This window comes from Gigantopelta aegis, chromosome 6 (assembly GCF_016097555.1).
Source record: "Gigantopelta aegis isolate Gae_Host chromosome 6, Gae_host_genome, whole genome shotgun sequence".
Taxonomy (NCBI): Eukaryota; Metazoa; Mollusca; class Gastropoda; order Neomphalida; family Peltospiridae; genus Gigantopelta; species Gigantopelta aegis.
Genome location: NC_054704.1, coordinates 19563061 through 19585902, shown reverse-complemented (window position 1 = coordinate 19585902; position 22842 = coordinate 19563061). Strand labels below are relative to the sequence as shown.

The following is a 22842-nucleotide window of genomic DNA, read 5'->3' as shown; positions in this document are numbered from 1 at the left end:
CTGTGAATTTAGAGATAGACCCAACAAACATTCTGTAGTTGAAAGAACTTATACACACATGTACAAAACCCCATCCCACCACACACACACACACACACCTTATTAGTTTCAAGTACCTGTGACGTGAGAGGCAGACCCAACAAGAACTCCACAATACACAGAACCAGTAAAATGTAGATCCTCTTCTTTTTGAATCTGTCACTGTCCTCGTCGATGATTGCCGTGACGATCGTCTCGACGCTAGAAAACAGCGTGCCGAGCCCCATCATGACGAGCATGAGGAAGAACAGCACGGACCAGAGAGACGAGACTGGGAAGTATGAGATGGCTGCTGGGTACACGATGAACGTCAGGCCGACATCTGAGAAATAACAACAAATATCATTAAATTAATTATTACTCTCTTTCACAATACACTGATGTGACTTGAGAAAGGTAAAGAATTCTATATAGATTGTAGTTGATAAAACATTTTAAGGTACACAGTGAACATCAGACTGACATCTGAGAAATAACAACAACTATCGTTAAATTAATTATCACTGTTTTTTTACAATATGTTGATGTGACTTGAGAAAGGTAAAGAATTCTATATAGATTGTAGTTGATACAACATTTTTAGGTACACAATGAATGTCAGGCCAACATCTGAGAAAAGATCAAAATTAAAGTTTATTTTGTTAATGACACCACTAGAGCACATTGTTTTATTAATCATTGACTATTGGATGTTAGACGTTTGGTAATTCTGACATATAGTCTGAGAAAGAAAACCTGCTACATTTTCCCATTAGTAGTAAGACATCTTTTATATGCACCATGCCACACACAGGATAGTACATACCATGGCCTTTGATATACCAGTCATGGTACAATAGCTGGAATGAAAAATAGCCCAATAGGCCCACTAACGGATCGATACACTTTAGCACCACACATCTGATAATTAATTATTTTAAAAAATTCTCCTCTACAATATAGGTTGTAGTTGATAAAACATTTTATTTTTATGTTGTCTATTTATTAATTCAGAATACTACACACACAAAAAGCCCAAAACACACAATAATAAATACCAATAACATTTACCGGTAGTCTAAAAACTAAAGTACACATCGAAAAAAGGACATGAGTATATGTTTTAATAACTGTAACAGATATGAAAAACACAATTAATGGCCTTTTAAATACATTTACATTATGATAATATAAAGGAATTATTTTGATTTAAACATTTTGTTAAATTATTTGAATGTCACAATAACAGTTTTTAAGCATAATGATTTAGCATATGAAATCTACAGTGCATTGTAAACCAAGTCTATCTAAGCCTCTCATATTTGAACCACTAATGAGAAATCAGGTCTGAAGTCTGAACCACATTGTTAACAACTACCATAAATTACTCTCCTAACTTTAAAAAGCTGTTTTGTTAACAATACCACTAGAGCACATTGATTAATTAATCATCGACTATTGGATGTCAAACATTTGGTAATGTAGTCATCAGAGGAAACCTGTTACATTTGTTCCATTAGCAGCAAGGTATCTTTTATATGCACTTTCCCACAGACAGAAAAGCATATACCATGGCCTTTGACCAGTTGTGGTGCACTGGTTGGAATGGGGAAAAACCTAATCAGTTGAATGGATTCATTGATGTGGTTCCATCCTATATAATGCAAGCTCCTTTTAATTACCATTAGATTGTCCCCACACATTGTCCAAACATATAGGTAGTGAAAAAACCCATTACAATAACACAGATTCCACATGCTAGATTATAACCATATCACCTTACATTGACTTCACTGACATCTCCTATTACAAAACAAAGGCAATTTGTTGCTGGCTGCCATTTTGTGTTTTTATGGAATACACTTCAACATCGATATGACGTAATCTAACAATGTCATGACATGCGCTTAGATTTAACATAATTGTTATGACGTCAGATTAATTACATTACATACTTCGGAGGCTTCCACCCCTCCTAAAGATTATATCAATAAAAAAGCAAAATAGCCAACGGTGCAAAATTGCATATGTTTTGTTCTAGGAGATCTCAGAGAAGTTGATATAGGTGATATAGTTCCAATTTAATATGTGGAATCTATGCATGTTATTGTAATGTTTTCTACATTTTATTATGTCCTAGTAGTTAAAGGTAGGAGAATAAATTATTGTAATAGTTAACAATGTGGTTTGGACTTCAAGTTGTTACTAGAAAATCCACCTGTCTGAATGACTTTGTCCACAGTAGTGTTGAGTTCTTTACTAAGGACTCCAATCACAGCAAACACAGCAAAACCTGCCAGCACACTCATCAGTGTGTCACCAATACACACCAATATTGCATCTCTGTAAAGAAAATACATCTTGGTCAGCAATATTGCATCTCTACAAATATAAGCATAATATATCTTAAATTTATTGAAATCAAGATGTGGAGATTAAAAAAGATATTCACTGTATTTTTCTGATATTCTGTAGGGGTAGATCCAAGAATTATTTTTTAGGCGGGATACTAATATAAAAAGGGCCTTTAGATAATAATATAAAACAAGCAACCAAATTTAAAAAAAATATAAACCAGAAAAGAGAGGCACTTGAATATATTTTGGGGAAAATGTCCCCAGTCCCCCTTTGGCTTTGGATCTGTCCCTGTACTGTATACATATGGAACTCATACCTATAAATATTGTTATGGAACTTGTTGTAGCTGGAGAGCGTTGAAAGGCCACCCCAGCAGGCCGACAGAGTGAAGAAAACCTGCGTTGCGGCGTCGGCCCACACCTCAGGCTTGGCCAGCAGCTCCCAGCGTGGGGTCACATAGTAGCGGATTCCCTCCAGGTTCCCATCCATCGTTATACCACGAATCAGCAGCACCATTATTATCACATACGGGAAGGAAACCACCAAATACGAAATCTGTAATTAAAGAAGAGGTATTGAGAAGATAACACTGAAACCCCTCTAGACCGGATACCAAAGGGATCATGTAAAATGTCCAGTATTTTGTTGTATTCGGGATTTGGTTGTAATTGGTTGTATCCGGGATTTTACAGAGAAAAAAAGGTCATTGATGGGATCGTGTAAAAAGTCCAATTTTGAGAAAATTCCAGATTACTGAGGGTCCAGTTTTGAGGGGTTTCACTGTACTAATTTACATAGAGAACAATCATACAAAATCAAATGCAGATGACACATGTTAAACTTATTAAATGGTTTCATTGTCATATCTCTAGTGGGTTTTTTAAATTATATTTTATAAGCCAAGTTTATTTAAAACCAAAAATTCCTACAAGAATACCTTTCCTGATGACTTGATTCCTTTGACCAGACACACGAACACGATGCCCCAACACAGCAGCAAACACAGGGCTAGCTGCCAGCGAATTTCCCCAATACTGTTCAACCCTGGGCTTGCATCCAACATTGAACGACTGTAAACATAGAAAACTCATAAAGTAATGAAAAACAAATAACAAAATTTAAAAAATAAAAATGCAGAAACGCAGTATTAAAATTGGTTTAAAATAAAAAGAGGAAAGGCAATAAAAAAGTTGTGACTACTATAACTAACCTGGAAATGTCTAACTGGAATGTGTTAAAATAGAACTCTTTTTGATATTCCTAAATTGATTTATCATAATGTTAAAATGAAATGTTTGTTAGGTATTCTGTACAAACCAGCACATTTAGTACGTCACATACATGTAAGCTACTATAATCTTCCACACAGTATTAGTCCAGTAATTCATCCTTCCAAGTAGATGCAACTGCTATATCAAAACTTATGGATGTGTGCTGATGTTGGTTAGCACAGAAAATAACAGGTGCCTCCCAATGGGTCACCTAGGTGGTTTGGATGTGTTGGTAAAATAAAACCCTTTTCAGCAATGTGGTCATGTTTGCTGTCTTTTTCTTTGAAAAAAATTAAATATTAACTACAAACTTTAACAGTTCATTACAAAAAGGAACCCTTTAACAAATTCTGGTGATGACCACTTGACGTTAAATTTGTATTACATAATGAGAATATATCTGTATTCTTATTGGTAAAAAAACAGTTACATGACCTTCCACTATTAGTGATATTGCCCTGTCGGTTCCTCCTGTCTGATCAAATGGCCTCGCTCAATATATAAAAAAAATTGGTACATAAAAGCTGATATGGCCCTCAGTGACAGTTAATAATTAATAAGAATATCACATACTAAAAGAATTCTTCACTGGGACTGGTCCGGTTTTGATAGTGTTCAAGGATAACAACGACATCTCCAAACATGTCCCGGAGACTGCCAATACACCCAGCCACCTGAGTCTTGTTGTGGAGCTGACAGTCTTGTAGCATGCTGTAGCAACTCCCAGACCCGTTCATGAACTCCTCCGTGTTCACAAAACTCATGTTAATCGCCAAACAATTTGTCACTTCAAACTTGTTCTCATGGCAGTCTAAAAACAGAAGCGAAAATGTTGCTAGCAAGATGCATTTTAGAGGAAAACATGAACAGAACATAGTATATGGTCAAGGGTGTTTTGACCGGGAGTGGCTCAGATTGTGGGAGGGTTGACAAGTGTAGAAAAGATGCATTTTAGAGTAATATTACAGTAAAACATGAACAAGACATAGTATATGATCAAGGGTGGTTTGACCAGGTGGGGTCAGCTGGGGAAGAGTTGACAAGTGTGGAAAAGATGCATTTTAGAGCAATATACACACAAATGAACAAGATTTAGTATATGATCAAGGCAGGGAACATTTTGATTTCAAAATCTTGATTAGCAATATTTCTAGTCAATTGAAAATTCATTAGTAACTACTATTTAATGTTTCAAAATTCTGTAGCGATCTCAGAAACTTCGCTACACAATCCCTGCAAGTGTATTTCGATTTTAAGTGTTCAGATTGGAAGAGGGTTGACAAGGGAGGGGATCAGGGGGCGGGGTGAACCTGTTCACCCCATAAAGTGCCCCCATGTTTTGAACAATTATCTTTCAATAATTTCAACTGAAGTGCCCTGTTAAGTAAGTTGGTCCATGTGCCCTCTTGCCCTTGGTCTCCTCCCTAAAACATGTCCTGGGTCCACCCTTGGTCTCCTCCCTAAAACATGTCCTGGGTCCACCCTTGGTCTCCTCCCTAAAACATGTCCTGGGTCCACCCTTGGTCTCCTCCCTAAAACATGTCCTGGGTCCACCCTTGGTCTCCTCCCTAAAACATGTCCTGGGTCCACCCTTGGTTGACAATAGTTTTGATAAGGGGGTGAGGTGAGGAGGATTTTATACCTAGATATTCAAACTTGCTGTAAAAACCACTTGTCAGGTATGTCTGGTCTGTATACAAAACCCAACTACATATAACATATAATCCATAACATATAAAATCAGGTCAAACTGTTTTCTGACAATGGAAAATAAAGTTAATAAAATTTCAGCAGAATATTACTTGTTCTGAATTTCCTCCAGCTTGATTATTGATTAAACTATAACCATGCTGATATTGTATAACAATAAGCCAAGATCTTAACATAAATAGACCTATTCAACTTATTGGCCATGAACAACATCAAACAAAATTTTAAATGTACACACAGATAATGAAACCACCATATAAGGCTGCACTGCAACAAACAAAATTGATTCATTTGTTAATTAATTTGCCAATTAAAAGTAGACTGGTTATAAACCAATGTCTATAATTTAGACTGGTTATAAACCATAACATATCACTAGCCTACATTAAAACAATATAAATTTAATTACTTGGTAACAAAACCTCCAAAGCTTTTTTAACAATAATTTATTAATGTTCAGTCTGGCCAGACTTCACACATAGGTGGGCTCTGTGTGAAGAAAACCTGTAGTTTCAACACAGCTGGATATAAGCCAAAATAAATTTTTAACAATTACATCATCATCATCACCACTGCCAAAGTAAATACTTAAAAACATCTTACTCTCAGTGTTCCAGGGGTTGGTGCACAGTTGCCACGGCAACACAGATGTCATGGATGTGAATAAGTAGTAGACAGCCCATGCATTAACCATGTTGTAGTAGATTGACAGAACTCCAGAAACAAGAACCATTGCATATCCAATACCTAAAACAGAGAGAAGATATTTTTTTTAATTATTATAGTTGATAAATTATACATACACACAACTGTCTGTAAAGAAAGAGAACTGTTCAAGTTAAAAATTGATAGGTGACTGCGGGAAGGAAGGAAATGTTTCATTTAATGAAGCACTCAACACATTTTATTTACGATAATCAGACTTATGGTTGAGGACCACACAGATATTGAGAGAGGAAACCCGCTGTCGCCACTTCATGGACTACTCTTTTCAATTAGCAGCAAGGGATCTTTTATATGCACCACCCACAGACAGGATAGTATAGGTGACATTGAGGTCAACATATCAAAACATTATGATTAAAGAGACTGCCTTGATTTTGCATACAAAACATGTTCACAAATTAATTACTCTTTCATTGTCTAAATATTTAAATATTCATACTAAAATGTCTATAAACATAATATATCTCATTATAACATTGTTTACCTTTTCTTCTCTTTTGCCAAAATGAAAAGAAAAAGATAACTTTAAAAATAAATGCACTTCTGTCATGTCATGAAGTGTAATGTAACGTTTAACATGTAATTACTGATGCCTTTAAGAGTTCTCCCTATCTGTTTTGCCCTAAGGTACTTATACATATCTCACAGCAGGATTCATCACAGCGGTAAAGTGCCTGTTTGAGGTGTAAGAGGTTGTACAAATCGTTCGTGGCAGGATGAAGCCCAGGGGTAAAGTGCCTGTTTGAGGTGTAAGAGGTTGTACAAATCATTGGTGGCAGGACGAAGCCCAGGGGTAAAGTGCCTGTTTGAGGTGTAAGAGGTTGTACAAATCATTGGTGGCAGGACGAAGCCCAGGGGTAAAGTGCCTGTTTGAGGTGTAAGAGGTTGTACAAATCATTCGTGGCAGGACGAAGCCCAGCGGTAAAGTGCCTGTTTGAGGTGTAAGAGGTTGTACAAATCATTGGTGGCAGGACGAAGCCCAGGGGTAAAGTGCCTGTTTGAGGTGTAAGAGGTTGTACAAATCATTGGTGGCAGGACGAAGCCCAGCGGTAAAGTGCCTGTTTGAGGTGTAAGAGGTTGTACAAATCATTCGTGGCAGGACGAAGCCCAGCGGTAAAGTGCCTGTTTGAGGTGTAAGAGGTTGTACAAATCATTGGTGGCAGGACGAAGCCCAGCGGTAAAGTGCCTGTTTGAGGTGTAAGAGGTTGTACAAATCATTGGTGGCAGGATGAAGCCCAGGGGTAAAGTGCCTGTTTGAGGTATAAGAGGTTGTACAAATCATTGGTGGCAGGACGAAGCCCAGAGGTAAAGTGCCTGTTTGATGTGTAAGAGGTTGTAGGCTACAAATCATTGGTGGCAGGACGAAGCCCAGCGGTAAAGTGCCTGTTTGAGGTGTAAGAGGTTGTACAAATCATTGGTGGCAGGACGAAGCCCAGGGGTAAAGTGCCTGTTTGATGTGTAAGAGGTTGTACAAATCATTGGTGGCAGGACGAAGCCCAGCGGTAAAGTGCCTGTTTGAGGTGTAAGAGGTTGTACAAATCATTGGTGGCAGGACGAAGCCCAGGGGTAAAGTGCCTGTTTGATGTGTAAGAGGTTGTACAAATCATTGGTGGCAGGACGAAGCCCAGCGGTAAAGTGCCTGTTTGAGGTGTAAGAGGTTGTACAAATTATTGGTGGCAGGACGAAGCCCAGGGGTAAAGTGCCTGTTTGATGTGTAAGAGGTTGTACAAATCATTGGTGGCAGGACGAAGCCCAGCGGTAAAGCACTCACCTTATGCACTGTCAGTTTAGGATCGATCTCCACAGGGTTATTTCTCGTTCCAGCCAGTGCACCACGACTGGTATAACAACGGTCATAGTATGTGCTATCCTGTTTGTGGCATGGTGCATATAAAAGATCCCTTGCTACTAATGGGAAAATGTAGCAGGTTTCCTCTCTAAGACTATATGTCAAAATTACCAATTATTGACATCCAATAGCTGATGATTAATAAATTAATGTGCTCTAGTGGTGTTGTTAAACAAAAGAAACTTTAAACTCTTTTTTTCAGAAATCCTTCTCTCTCAATAGACATATATTCCTGTTCCAACCAGTGCTCTACAACTGGAATATCATAGCCCATGATAAATGTATGGCAAAATGTATTTTAAAAGACAGATATATGCTATAATATATATCACTGGGAGAGTGCTGCTAATTAAAAATAATAGCAGATGTGAAAGTTGCAGGTTTTTTCTCATACTCTAGGTCACAAGTGGTTGCAAGAGTTTTCAACATATCAAAACTGCATCTCTATGGTATTCCTAAGTACACTAAAAGGCATTATATTGAGGATCTCCATGGTACTTTGAAGTTCTGGGCCCTGTTCCACGAAGCTATGCACTTAATAAATATTCTTGTTTTCTTCTGCCATTTTATTTACTAAAAAAAGCCTTGCAAATAAAAGTCAGAGAACCTTTTTTTGTTTTGTTTTTTTACATCAATGCTAATTTAGTAATTAATTACTTCACTAAAAACATAATGTTTTGGAGAATATCTCTAAATGAAGTACAAATGTTTAATTTAGGCAACAATTTGCTTGAAGGCATAAGCTATAAACTAATGGTCACACAAAACAATACATTACATGTGACAGAAGTTATTTAACATTTGTTTAAAAATAGCACTTCTGTCGTGTTTACGACCAGTACATAACTGTGAGCTTTCCATCTCAGGTGATCATAACTCAACTCACTTTTGATGGACTCTCGAAAACACTCTGAAAACACTACACGAGACACCAATCACAAGACATCTTTGGTTCAGCTTTACTCAGTTATAGCACTTTAAATAATTACTATATGTAAAAATAGTACACAAGTACATTCTTAATAGTACATCTCACACACTTACGACCCACCCATTTTTGCAACCAGTAAACAAGAATATTATTGATTGCAACCAGTAAACAAAAATATTATTGAAATATTGACACTTAAGATCAGCCCATCTTTACATCATCAATCATTGTTATATCTTCTGTAGCATGCAATATTGATATTAAAAACATATATTGGATTTAATCTGAAAAAAATAAAAAATTCGACATCATATTTTGTGGTTACACAATAATAAAGGTGACAAAGTGCACAAAACAACCAGAAATTGTCAACAATTTTTTTTTTTAATTGTCTACAAATACTTTATAGAAATTCAAAATATCTTTTTTGATTTATTTTTATAGTGTTCAAAGTAAACAATTATATCATCAATCAGGAGTCATTGTGTACAAATTGTCCCAAAGACTTATTTTTCCACCAAAAATTTATTTTTGTTCTTTTTATTTTCAATCAAAATAAAAAGGAAACAATGCAAAAAAATTTAAAGTTCTTCCCATTCTTCTGTAGGGTATTGAATTTGTGTGATGATATTGGATTACAAAATATTAATTTTAAGTTGGTATTCGTGAATGAAACTAACCCTAATATTAATTATATTTGTGAAGGTGGAACTGGGAGGAACTCTTTCCCAAATACTATTTAAAGGCATTTTAAATGGTGAGTTAAGTAACAACCAACAAAATATTTTGAGTTTTTAAGCATGGCTTCACATACCTTTAAACAGTGGAACTGCTTTCCATATGGTGATAGGTCCAAGACTTGCATACTGCCCAAAGGCCAGTTCCATGTACACCAGAGGAAGACCACAGAATATTAACATTATTAGGTAGGGGATGAAGAAAGCACCTGCAGCGGAAAATGTATCATATAAATACTGTCTGTCCATTTGTGTCAAAAATGTTATATTATAGTTAAAACTTTACATGTTTTTATACAGGTTTTAGCATTAGCATAGGTCCCTGGTCAGGTCAGGTCAAAGTGTTTAAATGTGCACATTCAGAACAAGCTGTTGTAGTGCATGCCTGTCCTGGATACAGGCCTCAGCCAGCTACTCTGTCTAGGACACAAGTCCCTGTTGTATCACAGTACTTAATAATTTTATTATTATGTTTTAAAACTGTTTTTGCTATTGATTTATAACTATTAGTTGAACAAAATTTTTTATTGTTACTTGGATCAACAAGCAAAATTAAAAAAAAAAATTGATACAATCAAAAGTGTGTAAACATTTACAAATGGCCGACCCCAGCTCACTGAATGAAGAAATGTAACTTTATTGATCTACATTATTTAATATTTTCAAGTACAGAAGCACCAGGATATCATAAAGACAAAATTGTTGAAATTTGCATGGCTGAATGTATCTTATAAAGCAATCAATAAGTAATTGTTCCGAAATTATTATTTTTTATAGATTTAGTCGTCTCTAGACTGCAGACTGCTGCAAGATAATGAAATAATACATTCTGCCTGCTGTCTGCTGTCTGCAGGATAAGGTGGTATAAAATTATTTTGTGTTTTTTAAATAGTTGTGGTGATTTTTACAAAACAAAAGTGTGGAAAGGGATGTCAGATGTTAAAGACATTACATGATTAAACAATTGAATTATAATATTAAGATGAAAAGTAACATTCACATAAGACTATATTAAAAGATTATTAGTTAGGAATATATTAAAAGATTATTAGTTAGGAGGTCAAACAGTATATTTAATAATGGTGGATTGTTAAAAATAAGATCAAACAATACATTTAATAATGGTGGATTGTTAAAAAGAAGATCAAACAATACATTTAATAATAGTCATTTGTTAAAAAGAAGACAACGTTCTCTTAGGCTACAGGGATACAACTTTGTTAAAATCTTCCCTGAAATCGGTTACTGTGCTGTACACTTTATGTAGCATAACATAAGATAAAAGAGAAACCAATCACCATCTGTTGCCCTCACTCATCAAATCATTAGCTACAATGAACTTTTATAATAGTAAACATCAAACAAATGTACCCTAAAACATTCAGTTTGTGCCATGAAAAATACTCAATCTTTTACTTGTTTGAGACTACAGCATGCCACATCGCCATCCATCTGACAGATCTCACCGTTTAAGGGGAGCTATCACTCTTGCTCCCCATCACTACCCTGAGAGCAGTTCAAGGAGTAACTGTTAGCTCCCCTTAGCATGTGAATATATATCGTATCAGTATGATACTATCGCAAATGGCTCCTGATAATCTAATTTAGGAAAGCACTTAATTACTTCCTTCAAATTTTTTCATTGCAAAGTCTGATCTCATATACCTATAAATGTCATTAACGTAAACCACCACACACCTCCTCCATTTCTGTACACCAAGTAAGGAAACCTCCACACATTTCCCAGTCCAACAACGTATCCGAGACATGAGAAGACAAATTCAAAATGGCCACCCCAGTTGCCACGCGCCTTGTTTTCATCCTCACTGGACTCGTCGTCTGAGCTGGAGACAGTGTTCAGATCTGACAAGTATCCCGTGCCACTGAGGTCTGAAGACTCACGTCTTCGCTGAAACAAGCACAAGTAGTGTGGTTTAGAAAACAATCAAATTTATTATTTTCCAAATGGGACGGGACATAGCCCAGTTGTAACGCGCTCGCTTGATGTGTGGTCAGTCTGAGATCAATCCCCATCGGTGGGCCCATTGGGCTATTTCTCGTTCCAGCTAGTGCACCATGACTGGTATATCAAAGGATGTGGTATGTGCTATCCTGTCTGTGGAATGATGCATATATAAAAGTTCCTTTGCTACTAATCGAAAAATTTAGCAGGTTTCCTCTCTAAAACTATATATCAGAAAAACAAAATGTTTGACATCCAATAGCCCATAATTAATAAATAAATGTGCTCTAGTGGTATCATTAAACAAAACAAAAACTATCTTAAGCATGCTCCCTAGCGGCCTAGGCTTTACTGAAAAGTAATACATATTTGAATTTAGACAATCATAATATTTATTATTGTGAAAAATTATCCAATAAAGGTTCAAACACAATGTCCTTGGTAATCTATATTTTTCTAGGCTTTGCTGAAAATGTAATAGGCCAACATTTTAAATTTAGAAAAATATTATCAATCATGATAAATTTTATTTCTGTTGTTATATATCCATTAAAAGGCAAGATAGCACAGCAGTTGAGCTACTATTGCTGAAAAATATATACATTTAATTAGTCTTCATATCTCACTCGTTAATGACATTTTAGTAAATAATTACATTATGGTGAAATGCTGATATATTGGACATTTCAGGCAATTCATGCAACTCTGCCTTGAGTAGGTCAACACAATGTGATCCCACGTTTAATCAACTCTGCCTTGAGTAGGTCAACACAATGTGATCCCACCTTTAATCAACTCTGCCTTCAGTAGGTCAACACAATGTGATCCCACCTTTAAGCAACTCTGCCTTCAGTAGGTCAATACAATGTGATCCCACCTTTAATCAACTCTGCCTTCAGTAGGTCAGTACAATGTGATCCCACCTTTAATCAACTCTGCCTTCAGTAGGTCAGTACAATGTGATCCCACCTTTAATCAACTCTGCCTTCAGTAGGTCAACACAATGTGATCCCACCTTTAATCAACTCTGCCTTCAGTAGGTCAACACAATGTGATCCCACCTTTAATCAACTCTGCCTTCAGTAGGTCAACACAATGTGATCCCACCTTTAATCAACTCTGCCTTCAGTAGGTCAACACAATGTGATCCCACCTTTAATCAACTCTGCCTTCAGTAGGTCAGTACAATGTGATCCCACCTTTAATCAACTCTGCCTTGAGTAGGTCAACACAATGTGATCCCACCTTTAATCAACTCTGCCTTCAGTAGGTCAATACAATGTGATCCCACCTTTAATCAACTCTGCCTTGAGTAGGTCAACACAATGTGATCCCACCTTTAATCAACTCTGCCTTGAGTAGGTCAACACAATGTGATCCCACCTTTAAGCAACTCTGCCTTGAGTAGGTCAATACAATGTGATCCCACCTTTAATCAACTCTGCCTTCAGTAGGTCAACACAATGTGATCCCACCTTTAATCAACTCTGCCTTCAGTAGGTCAACAGAGTGCGATCCTGCCTTTAATCAACTCTGCCTTCAGCAGGTCAATAGAGTGCGATCCTGCTTTTAATAAACTCTGTCTGCAGTAGGTCAACATAGTGCTATCCCGCCTTTTATAAACTCAGTCTTCAGTAGGTCAACAGAGTCGATCCTGTCTTTGAATATTTGAAGCTAGATGTCTTGGCATTACCAAAATTACAATAGATAACATGACTATTTTGTCACTCACGTCAGTTATAATCTACTTGTTTATCTCTACATATCTATCTATATAAATATTTAGAGTGAGAAGACCATCCTATGAGGACATCAATGTGATGATTACCACTCCCCCACTACAGAGCTGATGAGAGTCATTAAGAAGACAAGACCAGCCACTTGAACAACTTGAGGTGTAGGATGAGCTGCTAACAACAGGAGTGCTTGGAACACTCCACAGGCTTGGTGATGGGAGTACCAATATCATCACTATAGAAATATGTCATGTCCAAATTGTGAATCTCTTCAAGTAGTACTAAAACAAATAACATCTGGGTGGGTCAAAGTTTGACGTGCACCAAACTTTTGATAAAGCAGTTAATATCACAAATCACAAATCCTGGCCATTGGCTGCTCCTTTCAAGTAGCAGCAAGGGATCTTTCATATTATATGTACTGACCCACAAACAGGACAGAACATATCTGGGCCTTTGATAGGACAGTTATGGAACACTAGTTAAAAAATAAACATTGGAATAAGAAAACCCCAAAAAGGGAGACAAGTCCTATTTTTCACTGCACTTAAAGGTGAAGGTCATACTAGCATGCATGTTATACTAGTAAATTATTTCCAAATGGTCTGTGTTATCTCATGTGTCTTTCCATTTCACAGTTTTCAGTTTTGTGAACTGATAAATCATGATATTGTACATCTGCGGTTTAAAATGGAGAATCTCCTTTACAAAAGAATAACACTGACCAATGAACACATTCAGTTTGATCAGCAGCATTCAGAAATTGTTGAATCTTACAGAGAATAATATCATATTTCATTTATGCCATCATGGTACAAAAGAAGTGTTTGCTAGATTTTATAACACTACACCACATTATTAGTACTTGAATTGCTAAAATATATAACTTGTGTATCTATTTTTTATATATAAACTGATTGATGTAAAAAATAATAATAATGGCACTTTGATGTGATCAATATATTAAGCAATTATGGCACTGTCGATACATCATATTGGTGACATCAAAGTCCCATAATTGTTTTATTACTTGGATCTATTTAATACAAAAATAAATACACAAACTATATACAAGCAAATTAGTACAATGCTGTCTAGCAGGCACAAGTATTTTGCACTATGACATCCTATATGAAACACATCATCTGTAAATCACTATAACTTCCTTATTCTGTTGAGCTTATTGGTCAGTGCTGAAAGGATTCCCTCTTTTATAAAGGATGTAATACAGTATCCGGGTTCGTAAAATTACACAACAGTGTAATATGATCTCAAACGTAACATTAACCAATTGGAAGTCATGTAGAATATGCATGAGGCAATAATGTTTTATGAAGTACAATAAACATACAATGACTTTGGCCTTTGGTCTTTGGCCTGGTCAATAGTTTTTGGTTCTATAAGACACCATCTCAATATTATCATATCTGTTCATGACATCAACAAATAATCATGCAATTTGAACATGTATATTGTAAATTTTAAAATCCCAGTAATACTTTCAATGAGCTTTAAAATGTGATTATTTGCATAAAAATAGGATTTATACTCACTACCATTTAACCTAAAGTTAATGGTCCCCTTAAAATAATTCTCATTCGCTATTCACTAAAGCTTGTGATAAATAAAAATGGTTTTACTTGGTACATAAAACTGAATACAAAATAGAAGCTTAGTTAATATGCTAAACATATGTTTGTTATTTGTTATTTGTCAAAAATAAAAATAAGATAACTTGGTACATAAACAATATAAAATACCTCAATAATATTTGCTATATATTTTTCATATATTTTGACTAAATAAAAACATTTTATAAAAAACTAACCTTAAAAGTAAAAGCCAACTCCATACAAGGTAAATACTATATTCCAAATAATAGTTAAAAAACCTAACTATAGTCCTGTGCTTATCTGTTGATAAAATAGTTTTCAGATATGACATACACTAAGTTTAAACGCCCTTCCAGAATAAAAAAAAACATTCTGGATCATAGGTCAAAATGAACAATTCATTTAGTGAAGAAGAGTAAGAAATAAAAGACATTACGACTACAGTGAAACTTTGTCAAACAGCGATCTTGGTATAAATAATATTACCTTTTAAAACTGTTGACTGATAAACAGAAGTAGATTTGTATAGTATTACATGACTTCAGAAAGAAAAAAATTTGTTTTATAAGATACATGGTTACTTAATAGAGGTATATTTGTCCCGCAATACATGAGTTAAGAGAAAAGTGGCTTCATAAGATAGGTGTTTTTCTTAATTGAAATACATTTTTACTCAAACGATTTACAAAAAAAGTGGTTTTATAAAATAGGTAAATGCTTAACAGAGACTAATGGTTAATAAAAAAAGTGGCTTTATAAAATAGGTGGTTGTTCAACTGAGGTTAATTTGTACTACATTTGATGGATTAAGAAAAAAGTGGTTTCATAAGATAGGTGGCTGCTTAATCAATCGATGTGTACTGTATTAAATGGTTTAAGAAAAAAGTGGCTTTATAAAACAGGTGGTTGCTTAAAAGAGGTAGATTTGTACTTTATTTTTAAATATGATTTAAGAAAACTGTGGTTTCATTAGACAGGTAGCTGCTTAACAGAGATATTTGTACTGTATCAAATAACTAAAGATGAAAGTGGGATTATAAAACAGCTGCTTAACAGAGCAAAAAAAGTGGTCACTTAATACAGTTTGACTGTATTGTATTTACTTGTAACCATTAAACTAAAATATCCTCTTAAGATGGATAATACTTTTAAGTACAGCTTGAATTATGATCATAATTCTATAAAACAAGATACAGCCATGTCTTCTTAAATGGTCACATGCATTAGACAGCGACTATCACTATTTTTTAATACAGTAATACACATTGACCTGTACAAGGAAGGCTTGTTGAAATACACTAGTGACTAGTTATTGTGACATCTGAGACAGCTATGTTTAACAGATAACATTACAATTAATTGCATTGGTTAGAAAGGTACTTAATAAAGCGGTATACTTGGAATAAGCAGCCTCCAACTCTGACACTCCCTTAGATGGTTGCTTAACACAGATTTAATTGATATTTATTATTCATGAAAAATAACTGAATTGATAACCATGAATAAAACCCACTATTCTACAGCAGTGCTCTTGCTAATATTCAACAAACTGCAAGCAGACAATTTAAAATAAGAGAATGTAAATGGTTTACAAACAAAAGTTTCTTAACATGAAATGTAACCCACCACCAAAATGTAGATCAGTATTATTTTAAAAAGCAGCACTTACCACTGATACCAGTATTGTTTCCATCACGATAAGGAAACTTTTAAAGAACTGCTTCCATCACAATAATTAATGTTTAAAGAACTGCTTCCATCACAATAATTAAAGAACTCACTACCTTTTCTTAAATAAATACCAAATGTTTGGCAGAAAACACCTGAATGCATGCCATCAATTATCCAAATATTTCACAATAAATGTTCAAATTACGTAATAAAAGCTAAAAAAAAGAGAAAAGAGTCTGACTCTAATGTGGATGCAGCTAATAGCTGAGAGAAAGAGACTGTATTTTCTGTGCCAAGAATGCAAACAGAGCTTGTAAGATTAAGCACTAATTAAGTAGTTCTCAAGACTCTTAATTTGCTCTCTGCACTATGTAGGTAGGTGCTCATGCCACTGTCAGTTAACACAACACAACTTTCACGTTCACCATTACTACAGAAGGCAGCAAGGCAACAGAGTGTGTGAACCAGTTGAAAACAACTATTGAGAGAAAAAAACATTGGTAACCTTGAACAAAATATATGTAACTACAGCAGACACTTGATTGATTTAATGTGTGATTTAACCTATATATAAAGGTCACCTGCTCATAAATACTTCTTTAAGACAAGTTGGTGGACCTTAGTGACAAGTTTCACAGAGTTAATCCATAACACTAATTGACAAATAGTTATGCTACATGTTTTTTTCAATTTAATCCAAAACATTTGTACTAAACTTTGTATTTTTCTCTCACAGTTGTCCACATTGCCAAGCTCTTTGTATTCATTATTATTTCACAAAAATTAGTATTTTTTCACACAAATAATCAACTCAACCTTTAGTGATTTTTTTTTCTTTTGTATCTTTTCCGTTTTTCAATATATTAGACAAACATGGATATAGTTAGAGATTTAAAAAAAAGTTTAACTGGATAACGATAGTCCCATGCTGAGGATATGTTGTTACATACACAGGGCTTCTAGATTATGGTAGCCCCACTCCCATGGCTAGTGATATTCAATGTTGGGCTAGTAAATAACTACTATTGCCATGCCCTATGGCTAGTGAAAAAAAGTTGCAAATGCTGCATTTAAGTCTTTTTTTATAAATATGAATTTCCTGCACCCACCCCCACCCCCACCCCACCCACCCCAATCTTAGTCTTTTTAAGCTCTATATCCCTCTTTAGGTAACATATTGATTATTTACTATTAGTAAAATTGTATTAAGTAAAGTAGGGCTTGTGAATTTTTAATTGTGGCTAGTAACTGTTTTAAAACACTGATCCAATGGCTAGTGGATTTTGTAAAAATGTTAGAATCCCCGCATACATTTCACAACAGAGTTGCAACAATTTTATGAAAGAGTTCAATTGCATTGTTCTCTAAAGCTAGAATCAATAGTATTAAAGATCTGATATACTACCTCCATGCTGGTGAGATCGAGGAAGTTGGGCAGATATAAATTGGCAGTTAACAATGCGAGGGCGTTGACGGGGCGATGTACATCTGGCTTGCTGATCACATACTCAGGTAATTCGTCATCATCGTCGCTGGGTTTCGGACCCCAGCTGTGGGGAGTGTGCAGCAATTTCTTGATTCTCTGGATAAGAAGAATGCAACAAAAATTGTGTTTTTAAAGATACCTCAACTTGGATTTAAAAAATTAATCTCATAATAAATTGATTAAAAAAAATATCTAATCTCATTAAAAAATAAACATGTTTAATTTGGCTGTATATACTTAAACACAATTTACCAATGTTGAGAATATTTTGATTAGCTATATTTTTCATTTCAACTTATTTTTGTACTTATATCCAATTAAGGTTCAAGCAAGCTGTTCTGGGCACACCTGAGAAAAAAAAGGGTGTAGTGGTCTTACACCTACCCACTGAGTCATAAAACTCGCTCTGGGTAGGAGCCAGTACCGGGCTGAGAATCTAGTACCTACCAGCCCCTTATGTCTGATAGCTTAACCACCACCAGTGTTTAGCTATAATAATTGCAACACCATCAGGCTCACTGCAACCAAGTGGGCTACTACTACCAAAATGTTGCTTTTTTCCACATATTTGAAAAAGATATTAAGACAAAAATCTGGAATGTTGAAGGGTCTTGAAAAGTATGGGTTATACTGTGAGACTTTTACTAAAAAGACATGTGAGTAGCAATAAAAAATGGAATTGTAGAATAAGCACAGGATTTTTATGTTTTAAACATATTTTTAACTGACAAGAAAGCACATATACTACAGGTCATGAAACATTGGTAATGTCTACAGCAATCCTTGACAGAAACTATGTAATACTGAAACAAAACAATAATGTCAAAACAAAACAGACATACTGGTAGACAGATTAATGGATCAATCAGTCAATCAACATATGGATGGATGGATAAACAGATGGATGAACAAATGGATGGATGAACAGATAGATGTACAGATGGATGGATAAACAGATGGATAGATGAACAGATGGATGGATGGATGGGTGAACACATGGATGGATGGATAAACAGATGGATGGGTGAACAGATGGATGGATGGATAAACAGATGGATGGATGGATGGATGAACAGTTGGATGGATGGATGGATGGATGGATGGATGAATGAACAGATGGATGGATGAATAAACAGATAGATGGATGGGTGAACAGATGGATGGATGGATGAACATATGGATAGATGGATGGATGGATGAATGAAAGAACAGATGGATGGATGGATAAACAGATAGATGGATAAACAGATAGATGGATGGGTGAACAGACGGATGAATGGATAAACAGATAGATGGATAAACAGATGGATGAATGGGTGAACAGACAGATGGATGGATGGATAAACAGATGGATGGATGAACAGATGGATAGATGAACAGATGGATGGATGGATGGACAGATTAGATGGATGAATAAATGGATGGATGGATGCATAGATGGATGGATGGATGCATAGATGGATGGATGGATGGATGAATGAATGGGACAGACAGATGGATGGACAAACAGAGACAGTGATTCTGTCAGACAGTCTTAGACACAGACAAAACCACACAGACAGACTCCCATATTAAATTGATATATTACTTATAAATAAATAATTAATTAATCTACTCACAATTTTCAAGGGTCCTTTAGTAAAAGCCAGAAAGTAGAGTCCCAGCAAGATACTCCCGAGAGGTGGCAGACATGACAACAGCCACCCAACGGCTGTCAACCACTCTGGTGGCACCAGTCTGTGAGACACTCCGAATATCCCGGTGGTCACAAACTCCAGCAACAGTATGCCCTGAAATGAAAATAAAATACTGCAAAAATCAATCCTCACAGTGTGTGACAGACACAAAGAGAGGAAATTGCAGGATTCAGTGTTCAGTGAGAATCACTTTTGTTGCACAAAGATTTATGGTGGCAAGTAGTTTTGTGGTTTGAATAGTGTGTGGCTGAGGGTTGATAGAGAAGTGGATAAAAGTAATAAGTAGAACAGGAAGGCGAGGTGAACATAATAAAACATGTCAGCGTGACAGAGGCAGTACTTTGTGGAATTTAATCAGACATGTTTTCATTTATTATTCACACGGCAATCCACTCACCCAGATACCGTATGTATAAGTCAATGACAAGTTCATGTAGGTTTAAAGAGTTGACAAAAAATTTTCAAAGGAAGATACAGTTGAAAAGTACTTTTGGAATTTAATCTTTTAGTATGCAATATAGGAAATGCACATACTTTTTAATTATAAATTATATATATATATATATATATATATATATATATATATATATATATTTGTAGAAATATTTTGCTTGAAAGGATGGGTACATGGATGGATGGATTAGTACATGGATGGATGGGTACATGGATGGATGGATGGATGGGTATATGAATGGATGGATGGACGGATGGGTATATGGATGGATGCACATGTTTAATAAATTGCATGGAAAGGAAAAAACATTATAATCCAATTATTATGAGAATAAAAAGCACCAATTCACAAAAATACTCACCTGGCATACATAATTTCAAGTGGTCCTTTTTAATATTTAAGCATTGAAAATAGTTTAATTTACTTCCTGTTTACAAGTATTCTTTTCTTGTCAGCTACTATTGCTAATCTAGGCAGTGTGCAATTTTGAGGAGAGTTAGGGAGCCCGAGGCTCGCAAAAATCATATAGGACTCTCTAGTTTGGCTAGCACAAAGCCCACATGGCCCGTAAAAATTGTTTGTACAAATTACATTGATTCTTCGAAATAATACAGTAACATATATATCAAAATCCTGGAAAACCACAGTCTTGAAAAGCAATCTTTTCCATGATTTCATGCAAAACGTTTAGTGTATCTTCTGTTCTACTGGAGACGCACGACAGGGCTCGCTGGTTGGTGGTGGGCTCTAAAGATTTGCAAACAGGAAGACCTTATGAAGACCTTATGACACTTACATTTTTAAAACCAATATTGCACACTGAATCTAGGTCACATAAAAATGCAATATTCATCTTATCAATACTCAAAGGGGAGAACATTGTGGAAATGTTTTGTGCTAAAAATAGAAAATGGCAACAAGACATGTTGGATCTGATCTAGGCAGTGTATGATTCAATTGATAGTGAAAATACACGTAAAATAGTTCAATAAAACTGTTTGTCTTTTATTAATATTATTAAACTCTGTTTTAGGATGATAAGCAGGAGTGGATGCAGTGTTACAGGTGGGGATTGAATGAATGAATATTTAATGACACCCAAACACAAAAAGACACATTGGCTATTGGGTGTCAAACCAAAGGTAAGTTAAGGAGTGGGGATGCAACATTTAAAAAGAGCACTCACAGTTTTCATGAGCATGTTAGGTAAAGTTAACAGGCATTGGGATGTGGTAATCTTCCCTGAAACACCAGTCCAACCAAGATCGTACATGTTCTCCACCACTAACAATGAATAAATATATTATTTTCCCTTGATAAACACTGCATTTTTTGGCCAATTTGTAATTTATGGGGTGTACACACCCTCAGCAAATTCTCATGAATCTGCACATGGGTAGGTAATATTACATTTTTAACACTGAAAGAAAATGTTTTAGTATCCACCATAATGTAAAAAAAAATATATATCCACCATAATACAGTAAAAAAAAAAAAAAAAAAAAAAAAAGAAAAAGAAGATTTTTAATAACAACAATAAAATAAAACTGATATGAAAGAAATAAATGGTCGACTTACAATTAGAAACACGGGCATACACATCTTCCACATCCACTTCATGCCGAGACTCTCCGAGCTGCCGGTCATGTCGGAGATGTTGTTGGCAAAGCGGTGCACCCCGTATAACCACATAACGGAGACGGTCTCAAGAAGACACATCAGCGGAACGGCCACATTGTACACATAGGTGTCGAAGAACTCCACGATATACAGACCAGCCTGCAGAAATACGAACATACTGGAGTCCTTAGAAAGGTTTATCAAAATTCTGCTATGTTGAAGGTCTTATTCACCAAACTGCCAAACTTAAATTTAGGCCATAATCAAATAAATCTTAAGATTTTATCCCTGCTTGACCAGAGAATAAAGATCCACCCCTATTTTTAATCCCCTCCCCCCCCCCTGCCCAAAAGCTCAATATTCAGTATTACTAATTTTCAGAAAATATAAAATTTAATTTCATCTTCGATCCCAATCAAAAAAAAATATTCTATGAAAATATAAAATTTATATTTTATTAAGATCATAATTAACCTGAATTTTGTTTCGTTATGAAAAAGTTACATACAATATTTTGGTACAGCTTATTAACTACTAAATACATTTCTATTATGCATCCAATCCAATCCAATCCAATCCAATCCAAACCAAATCAAACCAGTCCAGTCCAGTCCAGTCTAGTCCAGTGCAGTGCATCCTCCTATTTGTACATACTCCATTGACATACCCTGCCTACTCATCCCTCCTTCCATCCATGTATGAACCCACTGATAATGTCTATTTGTCTATCCATCTTTCCATTCACTGCTCATATATCCTGAATATACATGTCAATCCTGTTGCTAGCCAGCAGTGCTACGTTTCTTTACCTGAGTTACAGTGAGGAGACTGAGGAAGAACATCACAACAAAGATAACAAGTATTCTGAGAATATCCTCGAAGAATCATGAAGCGTCCTATTAACAGAAAATGGCTACAACGCACACGCATTGTAATTGCTCGATCAATTTGATTATTTGATCTATTACTTTATTCAATTAACTACAAATATCAATTAATAAA

The 22842-nt window shown here is 35.4% G+C and overlaps 1 protein-coding gene across 1 annotated transcript in view; it reads right to left on the bottom strand.

Moving 5' to 3' along the window:
* The window catches only part of LOC121375829, a 31939-nt gene extending 9772 nt beyond the window's left edge, over window positions 1-22167 (bottom strand). Inside the window, exons 1-11 of the mRNA XM_041503493.1 lie at window positions 21799-22167; window positions 19689-19859; window positions 17989-18165; window positions 11299-11509; window positions 9678-9809; window positions 5961-6104; window positions 4221-4458; window positions 3314-3446; window positions 2693-2931; window positions 2237-2361; window positions 117-361 (exon numbers count right to left, since the gene is read on the bottom strand). Coding sequence (XP_041359427.1) covers window positions 117-361; window positions 2237-2361; window positions 2693-2931; window positions 3314-3446; window positions 4221-4458; window positions 5961-6104; window positions 9678-9809; window positions 11299-11509; window positions 17989-18165; window positions 19689-19859; window positions 21799-22017 — 2034 coding nt within the window. The 5' untranslated portion in view covers window positions 22018-22167. The remainder of the gene's footprint in view (window positions 1-116; window positions 362-2236; window positions 2362-2692; window positions 2932-3313; window positions 3447-4220; window positions 4459-5960; window positions 6105-9677; window positions 9810-11298; window positions 11510-17988; window positions 18166-19688; window positions 19860-21798) is intronic.
* Window positions 22168-22842: the final 675 nt, after the last annotated feature.